This window comes from Parambassis ranga, chromosome 2 (genome assembly GCF_900634625.1).
Source record: "Parambassis ranga chromosome 2, fParRan2.1, whole genome shotgun sequence".
Lineage (NCBI taxonomy): Eukaryota > Metazoa > Chordata > Actinopteri > Ambassidae > Parambassis > Parambassis ranga.
Window position 1 is genome coordinate 38608436 of NC_041023.1, and position 23027 is coordinate 38631462.

Here is a 23027-nt window from a genome sequence, read left to right on the forward strand (position 1 = left end):
TCCCCATCTAAAAAAAAAAATAGAGCCCCAGGGCAGGGGAGCTCTGCCTCCTCTATTCCTTCTCTGTTAGGTGTCAGTCTTTATGGTTGATGTGCCATCACCAGTCAGCCTCTCTCTCCCATTGGTGCCATAGTGTTTCATACTGTTTATGTGTCTCTCAGGCTTCTTGCTGATCAAATTGGGCGTCCTGTTGTGGATACCAATCTGTAGGGGCAGGGGGGAACTGGGGTGGCAACCAAGGACACTTTGTGGTTTTCTTGTCTAGTTATATGAGAACTTAAAATTGGCTCTGTCTGCTGCTTGGGTGGTTACATATTTTATGCAAGGGGAAAAAAATAAAAAGCTTGTTTTGTTGGTTGCTACTCCAGCCCCTACTATCCCCTGTTGTGTTTTCAGTGTATGAATCATGGCGGCACTGTTTTGTTTCTGTTTAGTGAGTGAGTGTATAGCATAGAAGCAACATCTTGTTATGTTCAGAGGTGTGTTCAGTGAGTGGCCACAGATAGGGATACGGCAGTCTTTTCTGTGCTTTCATGATGATCTCTTCTTGTGTTTTTTTGTGTGGCATGTGTGTGTGTGGTGCAAATGATTGACGAAATTAGGGTGGCCAGCGTGCAGAGTGAACCGGGCCAGCAGAACCTGTTGATCCAGCCTCCTCTGGGAAGAAAGCGAGGACTCAGACAGGTTGTTGTAGTAAAGTTTGCTAAACTACATGAGTAGTAAGCCTGCCAATGATCTTATTGAATTATTTGGGATTTTTCTGTAGCTGCGCCGCCCCCTGCTGTCCATTCCGAAGAATGAACCTCGAGGTCGATCTGGAGCAAGGCTGTCCACAACACGCAGGAGCATCCAGCCCAAGAACAAACCACTGGGTAACAGCACATGTTTTCTCTGTGTTTCAAAACCTGCACACATATGAACCAGCTGTCCTGGTTTCTGTGTGCTGGTTTCAACCCCATATTGTCTATATGATGAAATCTAACTTACCATCCACTTCAGATCAAGCACACAAAAAGCCAACTGATAAACATATTCTATTGATCATGTGTGTGCTGACTTGAACTGACACATCCTCCCCATTCTCAATGTCTCTTTGTTCCAATGCTGTTTGTTGTTCCACCTGTGACCAGACTGACTCTTCTCACTCTGTTCTGTCTCATGCCTTATGTTTCGAAATAAAGAAACTTTATTGGACTGTGAAGGTGAGACACAACTCGTAACCCTTCCTCTCCACCCTGCAAACGCCCCCTTTTATCTGCAACCTCACCCAATAGGGCGCTCTGCATGTCTGTCTTGCATCCCTCCTCCCCTGCCTTCTGCCCTTCCTGTCCCGCCCCTCGCCTCCACTCTCTTTGGTGGTTGCTGATGTGTTAGGCAAGGCCTGCCGGCTGGAGCTGTTGTCTCTGTTTTGACCATGTGCGCATGCATGTGTGCCCCACAGCGCATGGAGACCAAAAGAGGTCAGTCACCTTTACAGAGAATCAAGGCCAGCAGGCATTCACAGGGGGCAGTAAGCCCCCAACTCCCAGCACCGTGGAGCCTCCAGCAGAAGGCAGGAAGGCCAGCCCGGCCCCTGCGAAGTCCCCGACGCTGGAAGTGCCAGCCGTCTCTTCAGCCACAGTCACTGCCGACCTGCACGGGCCTGCAAACACACAGGTAGGAACAGCAGAGAGAGGTTTAGAGCAGGGATCGTAGGTGTCCTCATGTATGTTAGAAAACAATCATCATCCAATTTTTCTGAATTCAATTTTATTTTATATATCTCATAAAATATAAGTTTGACTTGATCCAAATTAATAATTACGTTATATAATCTTTGTATTTCACCAGAAACTGATCTTATTGTTTGTAATTTGGGTGAAGTGGCCCTTTAAGAGTTTTCCTTTTCAAGCTCAAACTACAGGATCAGGTTTATTCTCACCCAGGTTGCTCCAGCCATAAGCAGCAAGGAGAAGAGAGAGCAGTGGAGTCTTCGCAGCAGCCTCTCCCCTCCCCCATCCATCTCCCGCCCCTCCACCCCAACTCCCCCGTCCCGAACCTGCTCCCCGCTGCCCCTCTCCAGAACCTGCTCCCCTCTACCTCTGTCCCGCACCTCCTCCCCCCTCCCTCCACCGCTCCCAGTTCTGGGCACTGCACCTGCTCCAGGCCCCCCGCCACCTCCACCGCTGCCCCCGGCCCCCCTCCTTCCCCTGCCTCCGCCGGGGCCATCCAGGATCAGAGAGAGCCCCGGGGACGAGGACACGACTGCGCTGCTGCCACGTAGCGACACCCTGCTGCACCTCAGCGAGGATGACGGCACCGAGAACCCTCTTCTCACCCCGCTGCTGTCCCCTCCTTCCCCCCGCCACTCTCCCCTGCCCCTCTCACCTGTGGACCTGGACTTGGATGAGTCTCACGTGTGAGTCAAAAATCAAAGATTGCTGCTGTCTTTTTCCTTCACTCAGATCCTTCCCTTCAGCTTTGCCCTGAAACTAAACTGCTCTCTCCTCTGTGTTGTTCTAATTTCTCACTCCTTCCTCTCTATGCTGGCCTCCTGTTGTGTCTCTACGGTGTCAAATATTAATGAATATCTGTCCTTAAGCTGAGGACTGAATGTAAATCATGGCAGCAATCTAACTTTTTTCTCCATCTCAGATATTTATTTTATATTTAATATTAAAAGCAAGTACTCAAATGTTATTTAACTGATTAATGCTTCTAATATATTTAAATATATATATATTGAAATGCTATAACTTTTACAATGGTGCAGAGAAGAATATTGAAGCTAATCTAAAAAGGGTATAAATATAAAAAACAGTATATTACAAACATTATAGATGGTCACATGGTACAGGAGGACGAATGTGTCAGATTTTGTACTTTCAGTTTATCTTTAATCTAATCCATTAGGTCTCTATGGATTACAGGAAGAGCAGTGCAAGCTGTGTTGGCCTCAGTAATGCAATACAACTGAATGCCCCTTTAAAACTAATGATTTTCACCACTGAATGTTTTTGTGTTTGCTGCACTGGAAAAAAACAAAACAAAACTCCATCACCAGTATCTATTTTATTTGTGACCAAAGACTGTATCTTCTATGGTGTTTCAGTGGCTATAAAATCTACACTTGTGTGTCTGTGATGTCGTTCTACGTTCACAACAAAGACTCTCTTTTAAATCACTAACTGTGATGAAGCCATGCAGTAGATAGATGTTACCTCGTTGCTCATTCCATGCCTTAACAGAGATATATGTCTCATATCTCCACTCAGACCTTCATTTCTGCTAACTATATGACATAAATAAGATAATGGACGTGCCATATTTCGCGCCAGTTCACTGTGAGTGTGTTTTTTTTTTAACGTTAAAGTCTTTGTTGGGACTCTTTTCACCGGCAGGGGGCGGTATATTTGCACAAATTGGCAGATGTGTATGTAAAACATTCATTCATATGGATTCATTTTGCCAAACAGAGAACCCCTTAACTGTTGTATCAGAGTTTAAATGTAACTCGTCTGTGTCAAATGATGTTTTATTTGTGCAAAGTGAGAATAAAGCTGCAGTATATCTGAATATTTAGGGGAATATATGGACATCGTTTACATCGTTTTCAGCTATCTACTAATAGATGACATCCACAGCTGGCCTGGAGGTTATAGATTGTGTCAGGGCACTACACGTACTACTTGTTTCAGGTTCAAGTCTAGGTGCATACCTGATAAAAAAATAATCCTAATATCCACAAAAAGAAATAAAATAAATGCACAGAAGTGTTTCAAAACAATCGGGAGAAGGTGGTGGGGGGTGGGGTGGTGTGTGAACTGAGAAATTGCCACCTCCATCCAAATTTGTGTTGGACAGACTGCAGTTCTTTATTGTGACCACTAGAGGGAAGACCAACAACAAAAGTATAGCGGAATCATTGTATTTTTATTTATAGGAAACTGGACAATCAGAAAGATCAAATATAGTAAATATGGAACATTTATTTATTAAAGCACATTATAAGTATAAAATCTCAAAATCTGTGCCTGTCCAAGTTCACCTCCTGTTGGCGATCCTCTTTGATCTTCTGAGACCATGGACTGTCTCTGGAGCAACATCAGCAGCTGCCCCCCTCCTGGAGTGTGATGGAGCCTCCACTGGTGTGGCAGCCTTTCCCCTCCCTCTCACAGCTGGCACCGACTCTTTGGCCTTTGACTGCTTCGGCTCCTCTTGCGTCTCCTCTGCTTTTCTGTGTGCGTTTTTACTTCTTGCCGGTTTGTCTGCAGCATTTTTTCCTCCACGTCTTTGTTTACTTTTGTTGCCTTGTCCGCTTGGATGATCTCCTGCTGCTTCTTGTGTGGGTAACAGCTTTTTGAGGGATTTACTTACCTCCTGTGAAACCATCAGAAATTTAATTTGAAGGTTTTCCAGGTTTTAAAGTGACAAAGTTTCTCACCTTTTCTTGTGCAAGTTCAGATTTAAGGTTGGACAGCTCCCTCATTAGCTCCTGTATCTTCACCTGAAAACACACCAAACAGTCAGGATACAAACAAATGGCGATACAAACGCTGATCCTTTCTTACCTGCTCACTGGTGATTTGTTTTTCTATCACCCCTCTCTCCTCAGCCTCCTTCCTTCTCCTGTAATTTGTGAAGATTATCAATTTATTCCTGACTACACAAATCTTCACTTACAGAAAATATTACCTCTCTTCTTTAATTTTCCTCATCCGAGTCAGCTCGCTCTTCTTCTGCTCCACTGTCCTCTGGATGTCCTCCACCGTCACCATGTCCAGGAGAGATCTGGCATTCATGCCTTTCAAATTCACCTGCAGCGATATCACTTTGAAGACCACGTTTACACGCATGATGATGTCTTCAGAAGACAGGAGCTGGAAAAAAAAAACAAAAATCATCAGGATGATGCGGCCAACTATCAGCTGTAAAAATGCCAAAAACAAAACAAACAAAACTGACCTTGTTGAGCTCAGCCTGCACCTTATCCCTGGAAGCACATGCCATCTCCAAGGCTGTGGTTTCCTTTTTTAGGAGCTTCTGCACATCTTCAAGGTCTTTCTGGGGAGGGAAAATGTCACACAGCAGCAGCATGGCGACATCTGAATGACACAAACATGATGATACACATTCCACTTACCTTCAGCTTTTTAATGAGCTGCTCCTTTTTGAGTTTTGTAATAAAGTCCAGGTCATCTGTAGTCATTTGATAGCCCTTCATCCCTTTCAGCATGGACCATTCTGGTTCTGTTTAATAAAATAATAATCATAATAATAATCCGACTTCTTCTTTTGACCTAAAACAGACAGTACCTGTCTTCAGAGAGCTCAGATCCAGCTCCTCATTGTTCCTCAGCTCTGCCTGTAATTAAGACATGTTTTATCATGTGTCATGACACTAAGCTGCAGGATGCTGCTGCACTGACCTCTACAGGCTGTTTTTCCTCAAAATCAGATGGAGAAAAGTCGTTTAAAGGAGGAGTCCTAGGGAGTTGTCGACCGGACGGGATGTGATTCCTCGAAGGACTGCTGAGTGCCATTGCTCCAACACATCTCTCAGCCATGTTTCTCTGTGAACAACATACCTGCAGGGTCCCTCCTTTACCTTTGCTATGCTAATTATCACCACATTGTTTTCAGGTGTGGCTGTGGAATTGGATAATTTCTCCTGTTCACCAGCAGATGGCACTGTTGGCTCTAACACATATGATGTTCCAGCCAGGTGCAGATTAAGGTGATATGATCGAAGACAAACTCCACAAAATATGAGAAGCTAAATGGTTAATACAATATATTATATTTATATAATAATTTTTTATACCTTTGTACAATAAAACTTCATCAAGACCAAGTATGTAAAAGTGAAATCAACTCTGTGTGTTCATGTTAAATGTTAATGCTTTTATGTCAATACAGCTCCAGTTGTAATTCCTGTTTTGTACACTAGGTGGCACTGTTATTAATTAGGGTGTACAGGTGCATTTGTTAGGGGGCGTGGTTAATTAAGTCAAGTGTTTGACCCCGGAAGCGCAAACGGTAGCGCTATGTTTATGTTTTGCGTGTTTTTTTGACTCACTGCAAGGCTAGCATCACGTTTTGACTAACGGTCCTTTACCAATAGCCAAAAACTCGCCCCCATTTGAAACGTAGTTTTCTGACGTTGGAGTCTAGGGCACATTTTAGCTAGGAACTACCGAAAGCCGTCGGAGAACGTCTGGATTAACGTGAGAACGGAGGAGTTTAGGGGTGATACTGGAGCGTCACGGTCCCCTACGTCAAAGGTATTGTAGCGCTATTCTCTTTTAATGGCTATTTAACTCTGTAAACTCTGTACTAACATACCAGGGTATATAGTCTAGTGTTGTGCCCGGAATCACGCGCCTAGTTCAATGAAGGGCACTATGTAGGGTAGTCAAGCAACACTTTCGGACACTACCGCCATCATTTTCTGTCGCCGTTAATTACGACAATGCTGTCGCATAAATGAAACGTGACATAATGTTAATAGATAGATAAGATATGCTTTATTGATCCCAAACTGGGAAATGTGTTGCAGCAGAAATGTACAGGCACTCTGCAATAATAATAATTATATGTGTGTGTGTGTAAAGAACAAGATGGAGATCACCTGGTGACCATGACATTAATTTCATTAGGGCAAATAACTGAATGGGCCACTGTGTAGTAATGTTGCTATAATGCTGCTCCAATGAGGTGATCAATTGAGCTGGAGAGCTTCTTTAACAAGAACAGACTGACAACTGATACAACGCAATTTATTCGATTATTATCACATGTCCATTTTTCTACATCAGGTTACCTTCAATGTCAGTGCATTTCATAGGTCAGCAAGACAACCAGTAGAATTCAAAAACCTAGAACAAAAGTGCTCTCCCAAAATCAAGCACTGAGGGGAAAAAAATCACACACACACACAAACAATACATATGACATTGCATCGTATGTGGTAAATAAGTGATGAAACTGCTGTGCTCCTCCGCTGGAAGACACGCACAGAAAGAGTTTGCATAAGGCACCAAGACTGGGAGGGAGTAGCTTATCGATGGCAGGGAGGGTTCCCCCCCTTACTGTAGAGAATCAACAACCATTTCTGACATGACAGTGGAGATTTAGGGGGTAGATACAACAAATACATGTCACAGTATAGCAGAGTGGGGAAAAAAATTAACGAAATGTTTCTATACAAATACCTTGCTCTGAAAATAAGAGCAATTTAAGCGCAATAAAGGAAATATTTATTTTGGATTTACAAAAACAAATTTGGTCAAAAGCTCTTACAATAGACAGGAGTTGTCAATCATGCATCACTACAAAGAATAGTGGGGTAGCCATGTTTAAATGCATTCATGTGACTCCAGCTTAGTCATGCCATTCCAACAGTGTGACCTCATCAACAAATATGTTAGTAATGAGAGTTCAATTTGATCTTATATTCTTATCGAATGTCTGATTTAGAGGAAATATTGCCTGGTTAAAGGGTTATTTCACTGATATTTATTATAAGCAGCACAAATTCACATTCAATAAAATGGTTCATAACACACTGAGAGACGACCCATCGCTTACACGTAGTGTGTTTTTAAACCATTTATTACATGTTTATATGCTGCTTAAAAGTGGCTTTATAACAAAAAATAGCCCTGATGTAACCTAACATTTCAGATAAAAAGGTGACAGTGAGTGAGAGTAGTGATCCTTGTCATAAACAGAACTGTTCTGGGCAGATTTGAAATGAAATCAGATGCTTTTTAAGCCACATAAATACTTGGAAATTTACTTTAACAATGGCTCCTTTCAATTATTTGGGGTTTTCTGGCTGACAGCTCTAAAAGAAGAAAAGAACCTTTTCCGGGTTGATCAGCTGAATCCAAACCCCATTCATCAGACTATCTTAAGGCTGTGTAAATAGAGTACCTGTACAAATCCTCACTGTAATGTATTGAAAAACTGATCAGCAGTACAAAAACTACTTTGGAGGCTTCATCAACTTCATGCCATCTCTGTCCTTCTCCTGTTGCATTCATCAGTGCAGGCCATGCTTTCAGTTCATAACAGTCGACCGCACACACACACATTCCTCAATCTACAATATATTTATATATATATATCCACAATACCAGCTGAAGGAACTAGGATTTGAATGCAGAGTTTTTCCAGAGTGGTTTGTGGTAAGCCCAGCCTTCACCCTGGAGGAGAAGAAGAGGAGAGTGGTGTCAATCATGCGATAGCATAGCTATTTATTTAGGTTACTTGAATGCAGTCCAATTAAATGATCCAGTTTCTTGGGAGATTTAAAAATAGCCAAGTGCAAGGTGAGAGCTCCATGAAACGGAGAAGACAGAAATGATTCTGTAGGTTATTTAAAATTTATTTAGTCAGCTCAGATTGACTAAAAGCTGAACTTAGCATTTTATTGGATTGAACTTAGTGCTTACCTCCTTGTCGAAGTATCTGGTCCTCCAAGCGGTTTCGGTCTCGGAGCGGTGCCTCTCCTCCGTCCGCTGCCTCTCCTCCAGAATCCTCTTGTGCTCGGTGGCTTTCTCAATGTCTTTCTGGCGCAGGGACTCCGTCACGTGCTGCCACAGGCGTCTGGAGAGCAGAAGAAATATAAAGTAAAATGTGGCAAACAGATTGAACTTTGAAACTCAAACCAGTGTGCTTGCTCTGACCTAGATTCAGTTGGTCCTTGCTTTTCAATGGGCCGCACACGCTTCCTGGTCACAGGGAGCTTGGTGACGTCCACCACCCTTGTCTCTCCACTGGTGTAGGTGAATTCCAACACACCATTCCACTCTCCCTGCACGCGGCACACCACCACGTTGGTGGCGTTGTGCTTCACCTCCGCTGTCACCCTGAATGTGCAGCAGGAGGATGAGTTTGATACCAAAGTTGTCATGTCTGTAGTGTTTACGTTTGTGAGACTTACTTGTGTAATTTGCCACCGTAAAAAGGTTTGGTCTGGAAAGTAATGACTGCTGAGTAGCCCGACTTGGTGCAGTTGATATTGACTTTGCCGCCCAGCTCCACCCAGGGAACTGTCAGGATGGAGCGTGCGTAGGCACAGGGCAGCGTGAAGGTGTACTCCTCATCATGCTCCAGCACATACAGACAACCTGCAACAATTTAGGAAGTAATCAAACTATTGACAAGAAATGTTGCCTTAGCATCAGATGCAACGCAATTATCAATACCTTCTCCGATCATGGACACTCCAATTGACATGCCCATGAACTTGCTTTTGGTCCACACATGTGTGTTCACACACATCTGCCTCTCTTGACATTCAGCATAGAAGCCTGAGACAGGAGGATGATGGGACACCTGCTCAGCTACGAAGCGCACTTGGTAGTCATCCTGGGCAGCAGAAGTGGAGGCAGAGTCGGGGCTCCCCTGTGAGGGATCCTTGGGGCCATCTGGTGTCTTGGGAACCTTCCATGAACAGTGGAATGTCTCGCCAATGATGGGGTTGTAGGGCTTCTTGGCGATGGCGCCTTTGCGGCCCTCGTGGAAAGAGGTGAGGTAGTACTCCACAAAACGGACCATGCGATCCTCCGGGCTGCTGCCGTCAGTAATGGCCACAAAGAGGTCCGGATGGGACATGAAGTCGGCATACATCTCCAGCAGAGAGCGCTTCTCCAAGATGAAGGTGGGGAGAACCACCTGAGGAAACAGTAAATAAAGTACGCATGAACAGCAAATTTTTTAGCTCTGTTTCCTGGCTTCCCATCAGTAAATCGAGCAACATGACGTACACTGGACGTGACCCCGGGGTCACTGTGTCCACCAGATCTGTATCTGAGCTAAGCCAGATAACTGTGATAAATCAGAAACCCAAGAGGGGGATATCCAAACACAAGAACAAGCCGACACTGAAAGATAGAATGTCTGCGTCTTGAAACAGTAATTACAAAGCAGTAAGCCAGACTTAAATTAAATTCCATTAAAGTCTATCAACAATTATTCCTTTTTTCACCCTAACCCTAAATAAGGAATTAGAACATTTTCTTATTTTAACAGACATTTTATGGCTGACTAATATTAGAAACATAAATACATAGAAAAATTAGAGCAATTCATCATCACAGATCATTGGTTTCTTTTTTTACACCTAACTGAAACATAGATTGACTTGTATGTGCCTCCTTGAAAACACATACGCAATGACAGTACCAAGAAAATGGGCAGAAGTCACAGGAAGCGTGTGTGAGAGAGCAATTGTTTTGCCACTTGGAACTCGACCTACCCGTGTGAGGTCCATGCCCAGCTTCAGCTGTGACAGCAGGTGTAGGATGACGCTGCGCTCCTCCTCCACAGCACCCAGGTCCTCCTCCTTGTCTGTGAAGGAATCCTCTGCCTCATCTTCTCCATCTATGTCTTCCTGTTCCTGAGGGAGGGAAGGGAGAGGCATTTTAAATGGCTGCATTATAAAAAGATTTAAAATTGGACTAGAAAGCATTTAGTAAACAAGTAATAATGTTAGCTTCCTTTTCAGGGAAATGTCTCGTGAGCTTACCCCAGAGAAGCTACAGGACTCTGGGCTGCTGAGCTCCAGGCGGCTCCCCTCCAGCGGGCCCTCCCCTGTCGTGAAGCTGCCCAGGGAGCTGCTTCCATTCTTCAGGATGTCAGGCAGTTTGGGCTCCAGCCACTCGATGGTAGGTCCTGCCGAGGAAGGAGAGTGCACAACGGCAGGTTCAGAGGTACTCATGGTGATATCCCCCCTCCCTCCTGAGGCCTCCTGACACTCAGTTACACACACGGAGATCTATAATCTGCCCACCATTCGCCACACACAACACCTCACAATTGCCTAGCTGCTGACTGGACAGATGGCTGTTTTACAGACAGCTGTCCTCGACCAAGAGTGTAACCCAACTCCTCTGACGAGCCAGGTATCAAGATACTTTGGCCCCGCCGACAGGAAACATCCCCGCCCTCTGATTGGCTAATCCCCTTTAGTACGGTGTGGGCACCTTTTTTATGTACGTTTAGAGGTGGGCAGATCTTATTCAAATCCACCTTGTGCGTTGTCAGACAACTTAATCTGATTGGCTGCTGGAATGAGTCCGGCCTGATGAAATATACATTGAGTAATGAGATCTGCTGTGAAAAAGTGGGACGCATTGCCCCATTTCAGGTGATCCTGAATAGAAACAGTCAAGAAATCAGTGAGTCAGACACTTCACTGTGGGTGCTCTCTGGCTTTACTGTGTGCTGTTCAGTGTGAAGGTAAATTAAGAGTAGTGTGCTGTCCTAAAAGTGTTGCATGTGAATATTTATCCATGTGAGATCTAATTACCTTCGAGACAGGTGGTAAGAATGGGTACGGTTCCTTATCAATAATGCAAAATAATTCCACTGTCAGCCAAACAGTTTGGATTCAGAGCAGACATGCACGTGTGAGACTATGATTTGTCATGTGTATAGAGACACAACGAGGTTAAATTAACCAGCAATTGCACAGAACAACTATATCCAGAAAGACAGTCCACTGACCTCCCAGGGAGCCTCTCTGCCTGGCCACCTGCTGCAGGTGCAGGATGTGCAGGCACTCGTTGAGACAGTTCATGGTGGCCATGGAAGTGGCCTTAAGCATTAACAGATCCTGGTCTAGAGGAGAGAGGCCAGGAGCTGCAGGCAGACCCTCAATGGTTTGGATTAGGTCTCTGTGCTGGCCCTGGGCCTGGCTCATCATCTAGAGACAAATCACCAAAATATAGTGTTTACAAAAATCTGTAGGATACAACTTGACAGGGTTTATTACTTTTTTATCTTTTAACATAGAAACACATTCATCCCTATGTGTAAGGCTGCTGAAAAGAACTGAAAAAACAAAAAGCACCACCTAGTGGATAAAATTGACATTTCAACTAGGTAAAAGCAAAAATAAATGTTCATGTCTGAACAAATCTAAATCAGCAGCAGTCCCACTATGAATAAGCTCATTAAATGTTTCACATTTACCCCTGAAGGCACAGCAGCACAAAAAATAGTTGGATATTCTATGTGCCTTGGTGGCAAATTACAAGAGAACAAAAAGGTTTGGAAAAATGTAAAAGAAAATACATTTGAAAGAAAAAAAAACTCATACATTAAAATTCTATTTAGGATAAGAAAATCTATTACTGGCTTGGTGTACCTCTCTGGCATCCATCAGGTGGTCTGGCAGCAGGGACCTCTTGCTGGAATACAGCGATGAGCCCTTAGGGACTTGCGACCAGCTGAACAAAGAGGCAGGGTTTTGGCTAGGCCGCCGGAGGGACATGGGGGAGCTGCCGCTACCTTGAGACGCCATTGAATAGCTCCTGGACTTGGGTGGGGGATTACTCTGTACAATGTCAAATGTGGAACCAAGAACACTATTAAGACATGAGACAGGATGGGCAACAAACAACAGAAATGCAAGTTGCAGATCAAAAGTATTATTTTGAGAGGTGTGTGTAATTCCCCTGTATCTCAGGGGAGGGCAGCATAGTAGTGAAGTAGATCAATGCCTGGATCAATAATAATGATTGCTGCACTTACACACAGAATAAAATCTGATGCATTTTTTCCATAAACATTAATATTTCATAGCTGTGCAGATTTTTTTCACTAATGCTGGTGTTATTTGGTTGCTCCTTGATTAAGCAGGGAGGGAAAACAGGAAGCTAAAAACTGTCCAGCTCACATCCGCACACATGACTCATATTTTAATTAAACCAAAAAAAACATTGGTAATAATGCCAACATGTACTCCCCCTCCCCCCGTTTGCATCATAACAGCAACCGTGCATAATAAAGAGGTGCTTGAAATTCCCCAGCATTCCAGGAATAATAATGAACTGCACTCCTTTCCATTAACATGTACACACACGAATGTCAAGCGTACTACCTTTCCCATTGCCTCTGTGTGGTGTTGTGTACAGATCTGCAGTCTGCTGACCCAATGCTGCCTCTCTTTGGCATCAGTAGCTGCAAGAAACACACCAAAGAAAGAGACAAGAACCTTATTACAGTTAGTCCAGGGTGATCTTACTCAGCATCGATTCCTGTGTGCTCACCGGCAGCAGATAATGGAAAAACGTCCAGATCAATACTGTATGAAAGAGATGGATGGTGATGATAGTAGGTCTGTAGTTAAAAATGGAGCAAGCTTAAATTGTAAGAGGAGAGAGGCACACAACAGCTAGCCCACATGATGGACGAGGAGGGTCTTAATCAACTTACTGCAGCCTAATATCAGCAGTCAGTGTGTGCGTTTAAGTACCCACCCCTGAGCTTGTACTGCTCCCCACTGATGGCGTTGACAGTGAAGGTATGGGAATCCTCGTCACTAGGGGAGATGACGGCTCCAGCCAGGGGGAGCATACCGCGGGGCTTCTGCGGCCGTGACTGCTCATTGACAAAATACTCCAGCAAGCCCGCCTCATTGTTTAAGACAAAGAACCTGAAAATCAGGGTCAGTCACAATGACATCATTTACTGACTTGCATTATAGTAAATCACAAATTGGCTCATGAACAGTTTGGTAACATATTAAGAGAAGTATCAGAGCTCACCTATACTGCCACCCTGTTACCAGGTTGGTGTATTTCATCAAATAACCATTGATATTCTCCATGTGGTCACTGGCATCAGTTATTATAAAGCAGAAGAAGAAAAAGAACACATTAACATGCTTACATAGTAATGACTTCTATATAAACAAATCAACCCTTGAGCATAACTTAGTGACAGGTTCCTGGAACATAGTGAACACCCCTTACAAACACAATGAAAAAGTACATTTGTTCTTCTTGTGACTCACTTAGTAGGTAAACAAAATGCGCCCAGCAGTAAAGTAGCTTAAATGTGTTAGCAGAATTAACTGACACCCACCTATACTGCCAGCTCTTTGCACTTGCTCTCCCCGAGCTTGGGGTCCTGTTCTGGGGAAAAACATCCAGCTTGCCCTCGGTTTCAGCGATTCGTATGGCCGCAGTTTCCCCTTGCATAGTCACTAGCAACGACACCTCCTCTGGACGCTAAACTCAGTTTGCTAGCCTGAAGCTAACCCGTGAAGCTAGCTAAGTCACCACAGATGTGATTTAACGGACAAGCCTTCTTAGACTAACGACAGAGGCCGTCGGTTCATCGCTTCACGAAACTACAGACTCTGAGCCGTTAACTGACTGAGATGAATGACAAATGATAATACATTGTATCTTTTGCTGAAACCGTGAGAAGCTAACTAGCCTGTGCTGCTAATTCGCCTGATATTTACTGCTTTGGCAGGGAAGCAGTCATGTGACTCACATACAGTCACGAGCTTCCGCGTTAAGAATAAATGTTTTAAAAATAAAGAAACACAAATTAACAGTAGCCAAATCGATTAAATTAACTGGTCCAATTTTATGCAAAACTGAATGAACCTTTAAAAAAATAAAATACATTTGTCAAATATGTAAAGGAAAAGGTAATATTAAACCGGAAGTGAAGTGCTATTATCTTATTATCTGTATTTTGGATAGGAACTAAGACAATAAGAAGTAGTATGCGGTAGGGTAAAATAAAAATAAATAAAATACGATGATAAATAAACAAATATGTTGACTTTGGATTAATCGTACCTTAATCGTACACAGATCATTTTCTGTCCCAGTATTTTTTTTACCTCTGTCTTTAATCTTCTCCCATATATTCATTTAATGTATATTATTTAAATTGTTTATTAGTTGTAAGTGATAATAAACATGGTCAGTTTGAGTATTATTTTTGAAAAAAACAAATAGTGACCGGAAGTGCAACAAAAATCGCTTGTCCGACTTGACGTCGGGTGCTTGAGACAGCGTGACAGGCGGGTTCCCACATTCAACTAGTACACTAGTACATTTTATATCAATGATTCGTTTCTTCTTGCACAATCCAAGCATTCGTCTTTAAAAAAAAACCTGTGGTGGATTTAAACCAATCTGTAAGGCGAAGAATGGCTTAATTACTGTTAGAAATGCATTAGGACTGTGCAGCTTCGTCGCTATTAAGTACTATCTAATAAATAGATTTCTATTTTCAAAGAAACGTAGGAGATGTAGTCGTGGCGAACGAGGGGCGGAGTGAATCGGTCCTTTCTAGTTATCGGGCGTATGAGGAAGTTAAAGTGGCGAAGGGGTGCGGAACAATAGCGTCTTCATTTTCTCAGTGCAGGACCCGTCACTAGCAAAATGCCTGGAAAGAAAATCTGCATCGTTGGATCAGGAAACTGGTAATTACTTTTTTTTTATTATCATCTCTTCTGTGTTACAGCTCATTGTTGCAGTGTAGGCGGGTAGGAGGCTGCTTCCGTATATATGCTGCATTTCCCGACAGGCATGTCTTAACCTTTATTTACTACATATAAAACGAATAGCTAGTGTTTATGTAGCCACAATTATTATGACGAATATACTGTACAACATCCAACATGATTCGTGCAAGCTCCAGTAAACAGCCAGTGAAGGTCTGATTACTTCCTGACTAATAAAAGCTGTTTAACAGAAGTTTAAAATATCCATTTGATAGCAAGGTTAATCTTTACTGAATGCTTGTGTTTCTATGAAATGTTATTAAAGTAAATACAGTTAATCTAAAAAACAGTTAATCTGCAATAAAGTATTAAATCCTGTCCCTTCCAGGGGTTCTTCCATTGCCAAAATAATCGGGCACAATGTCAAAGCATCCAACCGCTTCGACCCTATGGTCAACATGTGGGTTTATGAAGAAATGATTGATGGGAAGAAACTGACGGAGATCATCAACACAGAGCATGAAAATGTCAAGTACCTCCCTGGCCACAAGCTGCCTAAGAATGTGGTAAGTGTTCCAGTTGTAGGGAGTTTAATTACACACCCGATCTATGCAGGGGTTATGTAATTCACCTCTATAATCATGTAGCAATGTACAGTGATAAGATAACTTTGTCCAGCATGTCTTATCTTGTGGGATATGTCTTTGTTTTGAAGTTGTGTCTCCTAGAAACTGCACAACAGAGCACAATAAAATATTAATGTAACGGCATATAACATGGTGTTATACTCATTTTAGGTGGCTGTCCCAGACGTCATAGAAGCCATGAAGGGGGCAAAGATCCTCATCTTTGTAATCCCGCACCAGTTCATTGGCAAACTCTGCGACCAGATGAAGCCTCACATCACAGAGGGAACCATTGGGATATCGCTAATCAAAGTAAGATCTCGTAATTTTTGTTCACAGAAGTGCCACCTGACCTTGCTTCTTCTTTTTTTCTGCTGTAATGCCATCACGGGATGTTGCAGTTGAGAAATACACAACACACGCTTACTTTGTTGTTGTGCCATCTAGGGCGTCGATGAAGGACCAGGCGGACTAAAGCTGATCTCAGACATCATCCGTGAGAAGCTAGAGATTGATGTCAGTGTCCTCATGGGAGCCAACATTGCCAATGAGGTGGCGGATGAGAAGTTCTGTGAAACAACCATAGGTTAGACATGCAATAAAATACACATACAGATTTGCTGATGTTGTGGACAATGACAAACCACTTTCACTTCCTTGTTTAAGAGGTCTAAGTTATGTTTCTATTTTGAATACAGGAGCAAAAAATGAGGCAAATGGCCACATTTTCAAAGAGCTGCTGCAGACTTCCAACTTTCGCATCACTGTCGTACATGAGAGTGATACAGTGGAGCTGTGTGGAGCCTTAAAGGTAAATTAAGATGAGTTTGGTCTTGTGAATCCATATGCATTTAAAGTCTCATTGTTTCTATGTATTCCCAGAATATTGTGGCAGTAGGCGCCGGATTCTGCGACGGACTCGGTTTTGGCGACAACACCAAAGCAGCAGTGATCAGGCTGGGTCTGATGGAAATGGTTGCCTTTGCCAAGCTGTTCTGCAAGGGCCAAGTGAGCTCCACCACGTTCCTGGAGAGCTGCGGCGTGGCCGACCTCATCACCACATGCTACGGAGGACGGAACCGTAAAGTGGCCGAGGCCTTTGTCACAACAAACAAAGTAATTCAGAGGGCAAACGTGGATGTCAATTTACAGCTCTAATATCTAATCTAATATCTAATATTGTCTCCGTCTCTATGGTTACCTCACACGTGCATATGTGTCTGTCTGTGTCTCCAGTCTATCGCTGAGCTGGAAGCAGAAATGCTTAACGGCCAAAAGCTTCAGGGTCCACAGACTTCTGCAGAGGTCTACAAGATTCTACAAAAGAGGGACATGGTCAACAAGTGAGTCCACTTACCTCAGCACACTCAACTATAAATCTGTTTTAATTAAAACATTTGGTATTAAAACCTTATCAGTATTACTGATAAGTTCAATACACACAGCCATAGTTGACTGAGTTGAGTCACTTACATTGCCCAGTCAGTTGAGGTGCAATGGCTACTTCTCTAATAACCACTTTAAAATAATAATATCTGTCTGCTTTCGTCTGTAGGTTTCCTTTGTTTGCAGCTGTCTATCAGATCTGCTTTGAAGGAAAGGAAGTGAAAGAGTTCATCACTTGCCTCCAAAACCACCCTGAGCACATGTGAAGTGCTGCAACTTCAACAGCACTTACTACCACTAGAGGGTGAAAGAGATTCATCACAGATAAACGCACAATACAAGTACAACCCAGGACTTTTTAACTTTGGATTAGTTTTACTTGGGACATTTCTAATAGATTCTGCACTGTATACTATACTATATATAAACCAATTTTGCCCTTTTTTGGTAATATAAGGTGACACTAGTATTTCAGATCAGTGGCGGAGCTATGTTCTATTATTGCCAATTGTGTCCGACATACATATCACTACATGTTGAACGGTTGTAATCTTGAAATTTAAAGTCTTTTTTATTTTTATGTGGAGTTTTTCAATAAAATAAGCTCACCAGAACTGGAAACTGTCTTTTATTTCCACTGCCAACATAATACACAAAGGGTACAAGGTGAAAATGTACATCAACGGAAAAAAATAATGATTTATAGACTAATCAGCAAATCATCTTTAGCATTTTGTCACAAGGTGGCGCTCCACCAATGTATTGATAGTGATAGTGATGGATGGAGGATGAAGAAGGACAGCCAAAAACAGCATTTCCCAACACCTATCTTGATCAGTTCACTGACATGGGAACTTATCCCTCAGCAGATATCTACGTCCTGTGTTTTCAGTTGTGCGTCAGATCCCACAGCCAATCTGTGACGGAGTGAAACTGATTCCCATGAGGTCTGCAGTGACTGTATGAGAAAGCGGATTAAAGAACAAATGGCGTCCTTGTCCCTCCATCTCAACCAGGTTACAGGTCAGACTGGTAGACCTTTGATCCAAACTGTCTGTCTCCATCTGTCTGCCATCTATGTCCATATTTGTTCCTCTTGTATGTCTGAATCTTTCTGAACTCAGTACAGTATTGCACCTTTTGTTGCTAACAGCCTGGTTAGCCACATTCAATTCTATTGTTTGCACTGTTCTCTTGAGTAACATGATGCGTCTTCATTAAATTAAGGGGTCTGTTTATCTGTGTTGGCTAACTTTGCAGACTGACTACTACCCAGACCACAAAAGGATTCATTGGAAAGTTCAGGCGGTGTGATGGAAGAGCCACCAGGTTTAGGGGGGGCCACACAGGGTCAGGAGGAGCGTCCCAGCATTCCCATGGGAGAGCCAGGTCTAGCAGGTCGATGTCCTCTCATCTCCGAACAACAACTGTCATCGGTGGGTTTTTGAGGAAGCCCTGAGACCCTTGTGGTGGTTTGACACAAGCCCAGATCCTCTGTTTCAAAGAGAAAGCCCACCTTCAGATGAGACCCACGCTTGAAAGAGGAGCTTAATCACCAAGGTAACTCATCTGCACACACACATTCACTGTCCTGAAGTGAGAGGCCCATTCAGGCAGTGTAACAGCATGCATTTAGGTCAGTGGTGTTTATGATTTGATTGCAAAAGCTGCTCCAAAAAAGAAAACAAAAAACATCATGACATGGCCCACAAAACATTAGAGCATTGTCACGTGTGCTCTGTTGAGAAGTTGGCCTAATATGCTCATGTTAATTCAATCACTGCTGCAGACTTGCACATTCTAGATATTATCTATCCAAAATATATATCTTAAAACACTCTTTAGCACATTCCACATTCAGTACAGATGTGATTTATGAGCTGTAATGAGAGCTGGGTTGTTATTCACAGTTGGCTTATCACACCTGTGTCTCTTGTGGATGAATGTCTCACTTGTGCATCAAAACTTCTCCCCTGTGTGCTCCAAGGCTTTAATACTATTTTTTTTTAAATATCTGGGCCACCCCAGGCCAGACCTCATGATTCACGCCTTTAGATTTATGGCACCTAGAGAAGCTTTGCGTCAGTGTGAAACCTCACACGTAGGCTAATAGATAACTCATAATATTACCTACAGGCAAACAAGCCTAGGCAGTTGTGCTTTCAGTGTATATGGCTTTGTAATTGTGGATGTGTGTGTTGAACACGGTGGGGTGAGAGTCTGTCCATCCTCGGCTAATTACAGACCACTGATCTCGTCAGCTGTCACTGCCACACTCTTTTTACATGTCAATGACAGCCAAATGGGACCTTATATCCTTCTAGCCCATACAATGCTCTCATTAAAAACATAAGCAGAAGCAGAAGAAAGAAAGCGGAGGATGCCACTCCTCTTCCCAGCTGGCGTAGGGCTCAATGGCAAAGGGCACACAGTCTTGTCCGTGAAATAACAACCACTCCTCCTCCTCATCCTTCACCTCTGCCCAGCCGTCTTCATCATTGCCTCGGCTTAATCTGGCCATGTTCATTCTGGGGACTCTTTTGTATTTGAATGAGTAAGGGGGAAGGATGAGGAGTGGAGGTATAGGCAGTGTTTGCTTTTTGCGGTCCATGGGGGGAAAAAGGGAGGAGAACTTGGCAGGAAGCCCGGCTGTGACTCTGCATACAAACACAGTGTGGAAAACACAAGGCCTGTTTGTGTTGCTTCGCTTGACTCTCCCATCCTCTTACCTTATGAAGAGTAGAGACAGCTACAAGATATGTTTTGTCCTGAGCTCCCGTTGGATAGCTATTGATTCAGACAGAGATGAAATGAATGGAAAGGAATCTATGTCAGGATATCACTGACCGTAATTCAATGAAATTAAGTCAATTTCTACAGTAAGGAGTTGGCAGGATGCCCAGCCTTGTTTGCTGATATCAATATATATAAAAAGCTCTATCTGTCTTTACATGAGAGCAACCACAATTTATCACTACTCTATGTCTGGCTAGACAAAGAGCTGGCACAATCAAAGCCCTTTTTTCTCTCCTGCATTACATCCCTGCTCATTTAAATCTCCTTAGCGTGATCTCCTGTGGATTCAAGAGGAGCTGACATCAGCGCAAATGCCACCATTCTGCCTGATTTGTGGGAGTTGAACTCTTTACCGCGTGTGCTGTTCCCGTCTCTCATGGGTCCATGCTTACATGCACATAAAGAGGACTCTGATGAGAAAACGGGGATATCATTGGGGTTCCCAGTGCAGCTGCAAATAACATTGAAGTCCAACATGTCAGTGTAGCGCACAAAGCTGCTTCCTGCTCCACGGACTTTATATTCACGAGGGAGGCTCGAAGCAGCCGCCTCTGCATTAGGGTCAGATAGTCTGATCAGATTCTGAATGTCTTCCAGCATTTGGGGTATGCATATCAGCTCAGGACCACTTTGTACATGAGATTGTATCCGTAAACTTTCAAGGTAAAAGCGAGTTGAAGGTGCTGTACCTCTGGGATTGTCTGGTTTTTCAATTACAAATGTCTGTGGTGGTTAAGAAGAGTGTGGGTGAAGGGAGGGAGGTGGAGGGATGTGTGCAGGTACACAGAAAGAGCCATGACTGTTTTATGGTCGCTCTTGTCTCTACTGCCTTTACAACTAGTGACCCAAAGGAAAACATTTGCGGTTGATTGAGAAAGCAGTGTTTGGACAAAGATGAACAGATGAAATTGGTGTTCATTTCACCTTGTTGCGTGTCTACACCCCTGTTCACTCTGAAATCAACGTCACAGCATGCTAACCAGAGGGTGGGATTCCACATTGTAAATCATTTCAGTAAGTGCAGTTTGTTGCTGTGTAACTAAATGTTCTTATTGTAATGTTATTAAGTGACAAGTGGATACAGTGTTAGTCCACTCATGGCCAAAAATGGAACCTTTGAAGGACTAGGACAACAGCCATGCTGTCAAACATCCTGCTACATGTGCTTGTCATTTTTTTATTGTAAAACTAGCAACTAAAGAAGTTTACACCCTGCATTTGGACAGCGTGTCTGAGCGGATCAAATACCTCAAGCTTAAATGTAGGGTAGGAGATTTCATTCTGATGCACTTTTTGTTAAATTAGTGTAACTTCTCTTTACAATCCGATAGCAACCAATTAGTTAGGCAGTTTTGCATTAAAATGAAGAATATTGATCATTTGTGGAAGCTATAAAAGGCTTAAAACATCAGCCAATCCTCCTCCATGATGGCCGACGTCACAGATCTTCAGGTAATGCGTGTCCATGTGATTGGGAGGTGTGGCTTCGGGGTGAGCTCCGAGAGAAAGAGGCATGTGTTTACTTTCAAAATCTGGCTGACTCTCACTGAGTTTTCAAAATCTCCTACCCTACCTTTAAGCCAAAATTTGTATGGATGTCTGTGTGGGACTTGAAAAGGTGTGAGAGCAGATATGCTGTATAGTTTAGAGACTGTAGCAGTGAGAAAAAAGACAGAGATTAAGATGTTGTCTCTTTAGGAGTGACAAGGATGGACAAGATCAGGAACGAGTACATCAGAGGGACAGCTCAGGTTGGCTGTTTTGGGGACAAAGTCAGAGAGAGCAGATAAGATGGTTAGGATGTGTGCAGAGAAGGGATAGTTTGAGAAGGGATATATTGCCAGGCAGAAGGTCAAGAGGAAGGCCAAAGAGGAGATATATATGAATGTGTTAAGAGAGGACATGAAGTTAGTTGGTGTGAGAGGAGAGTTAGGTGGAAGCAGATGAACCCTTGACAGAAAGTAAAGTCTGTGTGGACCTCTATCTCACAGTTCTTCTACCTTTCAGAACCACCAGAATCCCCTAAATTCATTGCATAGCTTCCTCCGGAGCTCTGACCTGTGGTACCTCTTGCCTGGATCCGGATGTGCCGCAGGTCATTAGCCTTTACCTCCCTTCTACTATGTAAGGGTACAAACACATGAGTACAACAAGATTTGTGCAAGATTTGGACCAAAAAGTGTCTGTCCAGATATACACCCTTTAAAACCTTTTCTAACACATTCCCAAAATGATGAGTTGAGCCTCTTGACAATAAAAATAGAATAGCTGAGGAGAATAGAAATGTTTTTCTTTCCTAACTTGAAGATAAGAGCAGAGTGGAGGAGGAAGATATGGCAGACAGGATGTGATTTAAGGAGAGAGGGATTTAAACGACACTGTTTTTTGATAAGCAAGTGTTCGCTCACAAGGTGCACACACTGCTGACATTTACAGTGAGAAAAAATGATTTTGTCTTAAAATAGCAACAAATAAACGTTCATGCATAGGCAGCCTTTTGATTCAAGACATTTTATTATTGCATTAAATGAATAAATCACAAGCTTCCAATTATGCAAACAAAGACTCCCATTATAAAATGCTAAGTGAAAATGACACAGTCTGTGCCCCATGCTATTACCCTTCTCCTTCATAACATTTGATGCCAATCGGCATAACATAACGCTGCTTTTTATGTGATTAGCGCCTGACATTTAGGTTTAATTGAATGCTTGTGATGAAAGCATGGCCTGGGATCATGTCTGCCCGTTCCCCTCTTGCATCAGAACAGTTCAGATATTGTTCCTTTTTGTGCATCTGGTGTATGAAATCATTGATTTCGGTTCTCCACTGCCCAACAATGTTGCAATGCAGTGAGCTTATGGGGGAGGAATGCGAAAACAGAACGGAATTACGGGAGAAATTATTGCATTTGCGACCGCAAGGAATGCAGTAGAGATGGCGCTGAAGAGGACCATTTGTTCGTAGTGGTTACG

The 23027-nt window shown here is 43.1% G+C and overlaps 4 protein-coding genes across 4 annotated transcripts in view; 2 read left to right on the top strand and 2 right to left on the bottom strand.

The window, feature by feature from the left end:
• Nucleotides 1–3250, top strand: part of unc80 (unc-80 homolog (C. elegans)) — a 30002-nt gene extending 26752 nt beyond the window's left edge. The window contains exons 62-65 of the mRNA XM_028395347.1: nt 603–684; nt 767–872; nt 1442–1656; nt 1926–3250. Of these exons, the coding sequence (XP_028251148.1) occupies nt 603–684; nt 767–872; nt 1442–1656; nt 1926–2402 (880 nt within the window). The 3' untranslated portion in view covers nt 2403–3250. The remainder of the gene's footprint in view (nt 1–602; nt 685–766; nt 873–1441; nt 1657–1925) is intronic.
• Nucleotides 3251–4021: 771 nt separating this feature from the next.
• LOC114432208 (plectin-like) lies at nt 4022–5541 on the bottom strand. The gene is made up of 8 exons (XM_028400074.1): nt 5409–5541; nt 5296–5344; nt 5123–5229; nt 4945–5043; nt 4675–4859; nt 4551–4608; nt 4424–4486; nt 4022–4359 (listed from the first exon to the last, which is right to left on the bottom strand). The coding sequence occupies exons 1-8, from the start codon at nt 5520–5522 to the stop codon at nt 4024–4026; spliced, it is 1011 nt and encodes a 336-aa protein (XP_028255875.1). The 5' UTR covers nt 5523–5541; the 3' UTR covers nt 4022–4023.
• Nucleotides 5542–7575: 2034 nt separating this feature from the next.
• Nucleotides 7576–13976, bottom strand: LOC114431915 (oxysterol-binding protein-related protein 11-like). The gene is made up of 13 exons (XM_028399594.1): nt 13861–13976; nt 13542–13610; nt 13254–13429; nt 12875–12954; nt 12140–12328; nt 11497–11695; nt 10517–10662; nt 10247–10387; nt 9195–9663; nt 8930–9116; nt 8673–8855; nt 8439–8592; nt 7576–8189 (listed from the first exon to the last, which is right to left on the bottom strand). Exons 1-13 carry the CDS (start codon nt 13974–13976, stop codon nt 8133–8135), a joined length of 2166 nt encoding a protein of 721 aa, XP_028255395.1. The 3' UTR covers nt 7576–8132.
• An 822-nt stretch (nt 13977–14798) lies between these two features.
• Nucleotides 14799–17877, top strand: gpd1c (glycerol-3-phosphate dehydrogenase 1c). Its single transcript, XM_028400625.1, has 8 exons — nt 14799–15223; nt 15633–15810; nt 16042–16182; nt 16318–16456; nt 16569–16681; nt 16753–16986; nt 17107–17213; nt 17426–17877. Exons 1-8 carry the CDS (start codon nt 15183–15185, stop codon nt 17520–17522), a joined length of 1050 nt encoding a protein of 349 aa, XP_028256426.1. The 5' UTR covers nt 14799–15182; the 3' UTR covers nt 17523–17877.
• The last annotated feature ends 5150 nt before the right edge of the window (nt 17878–23027 follow it).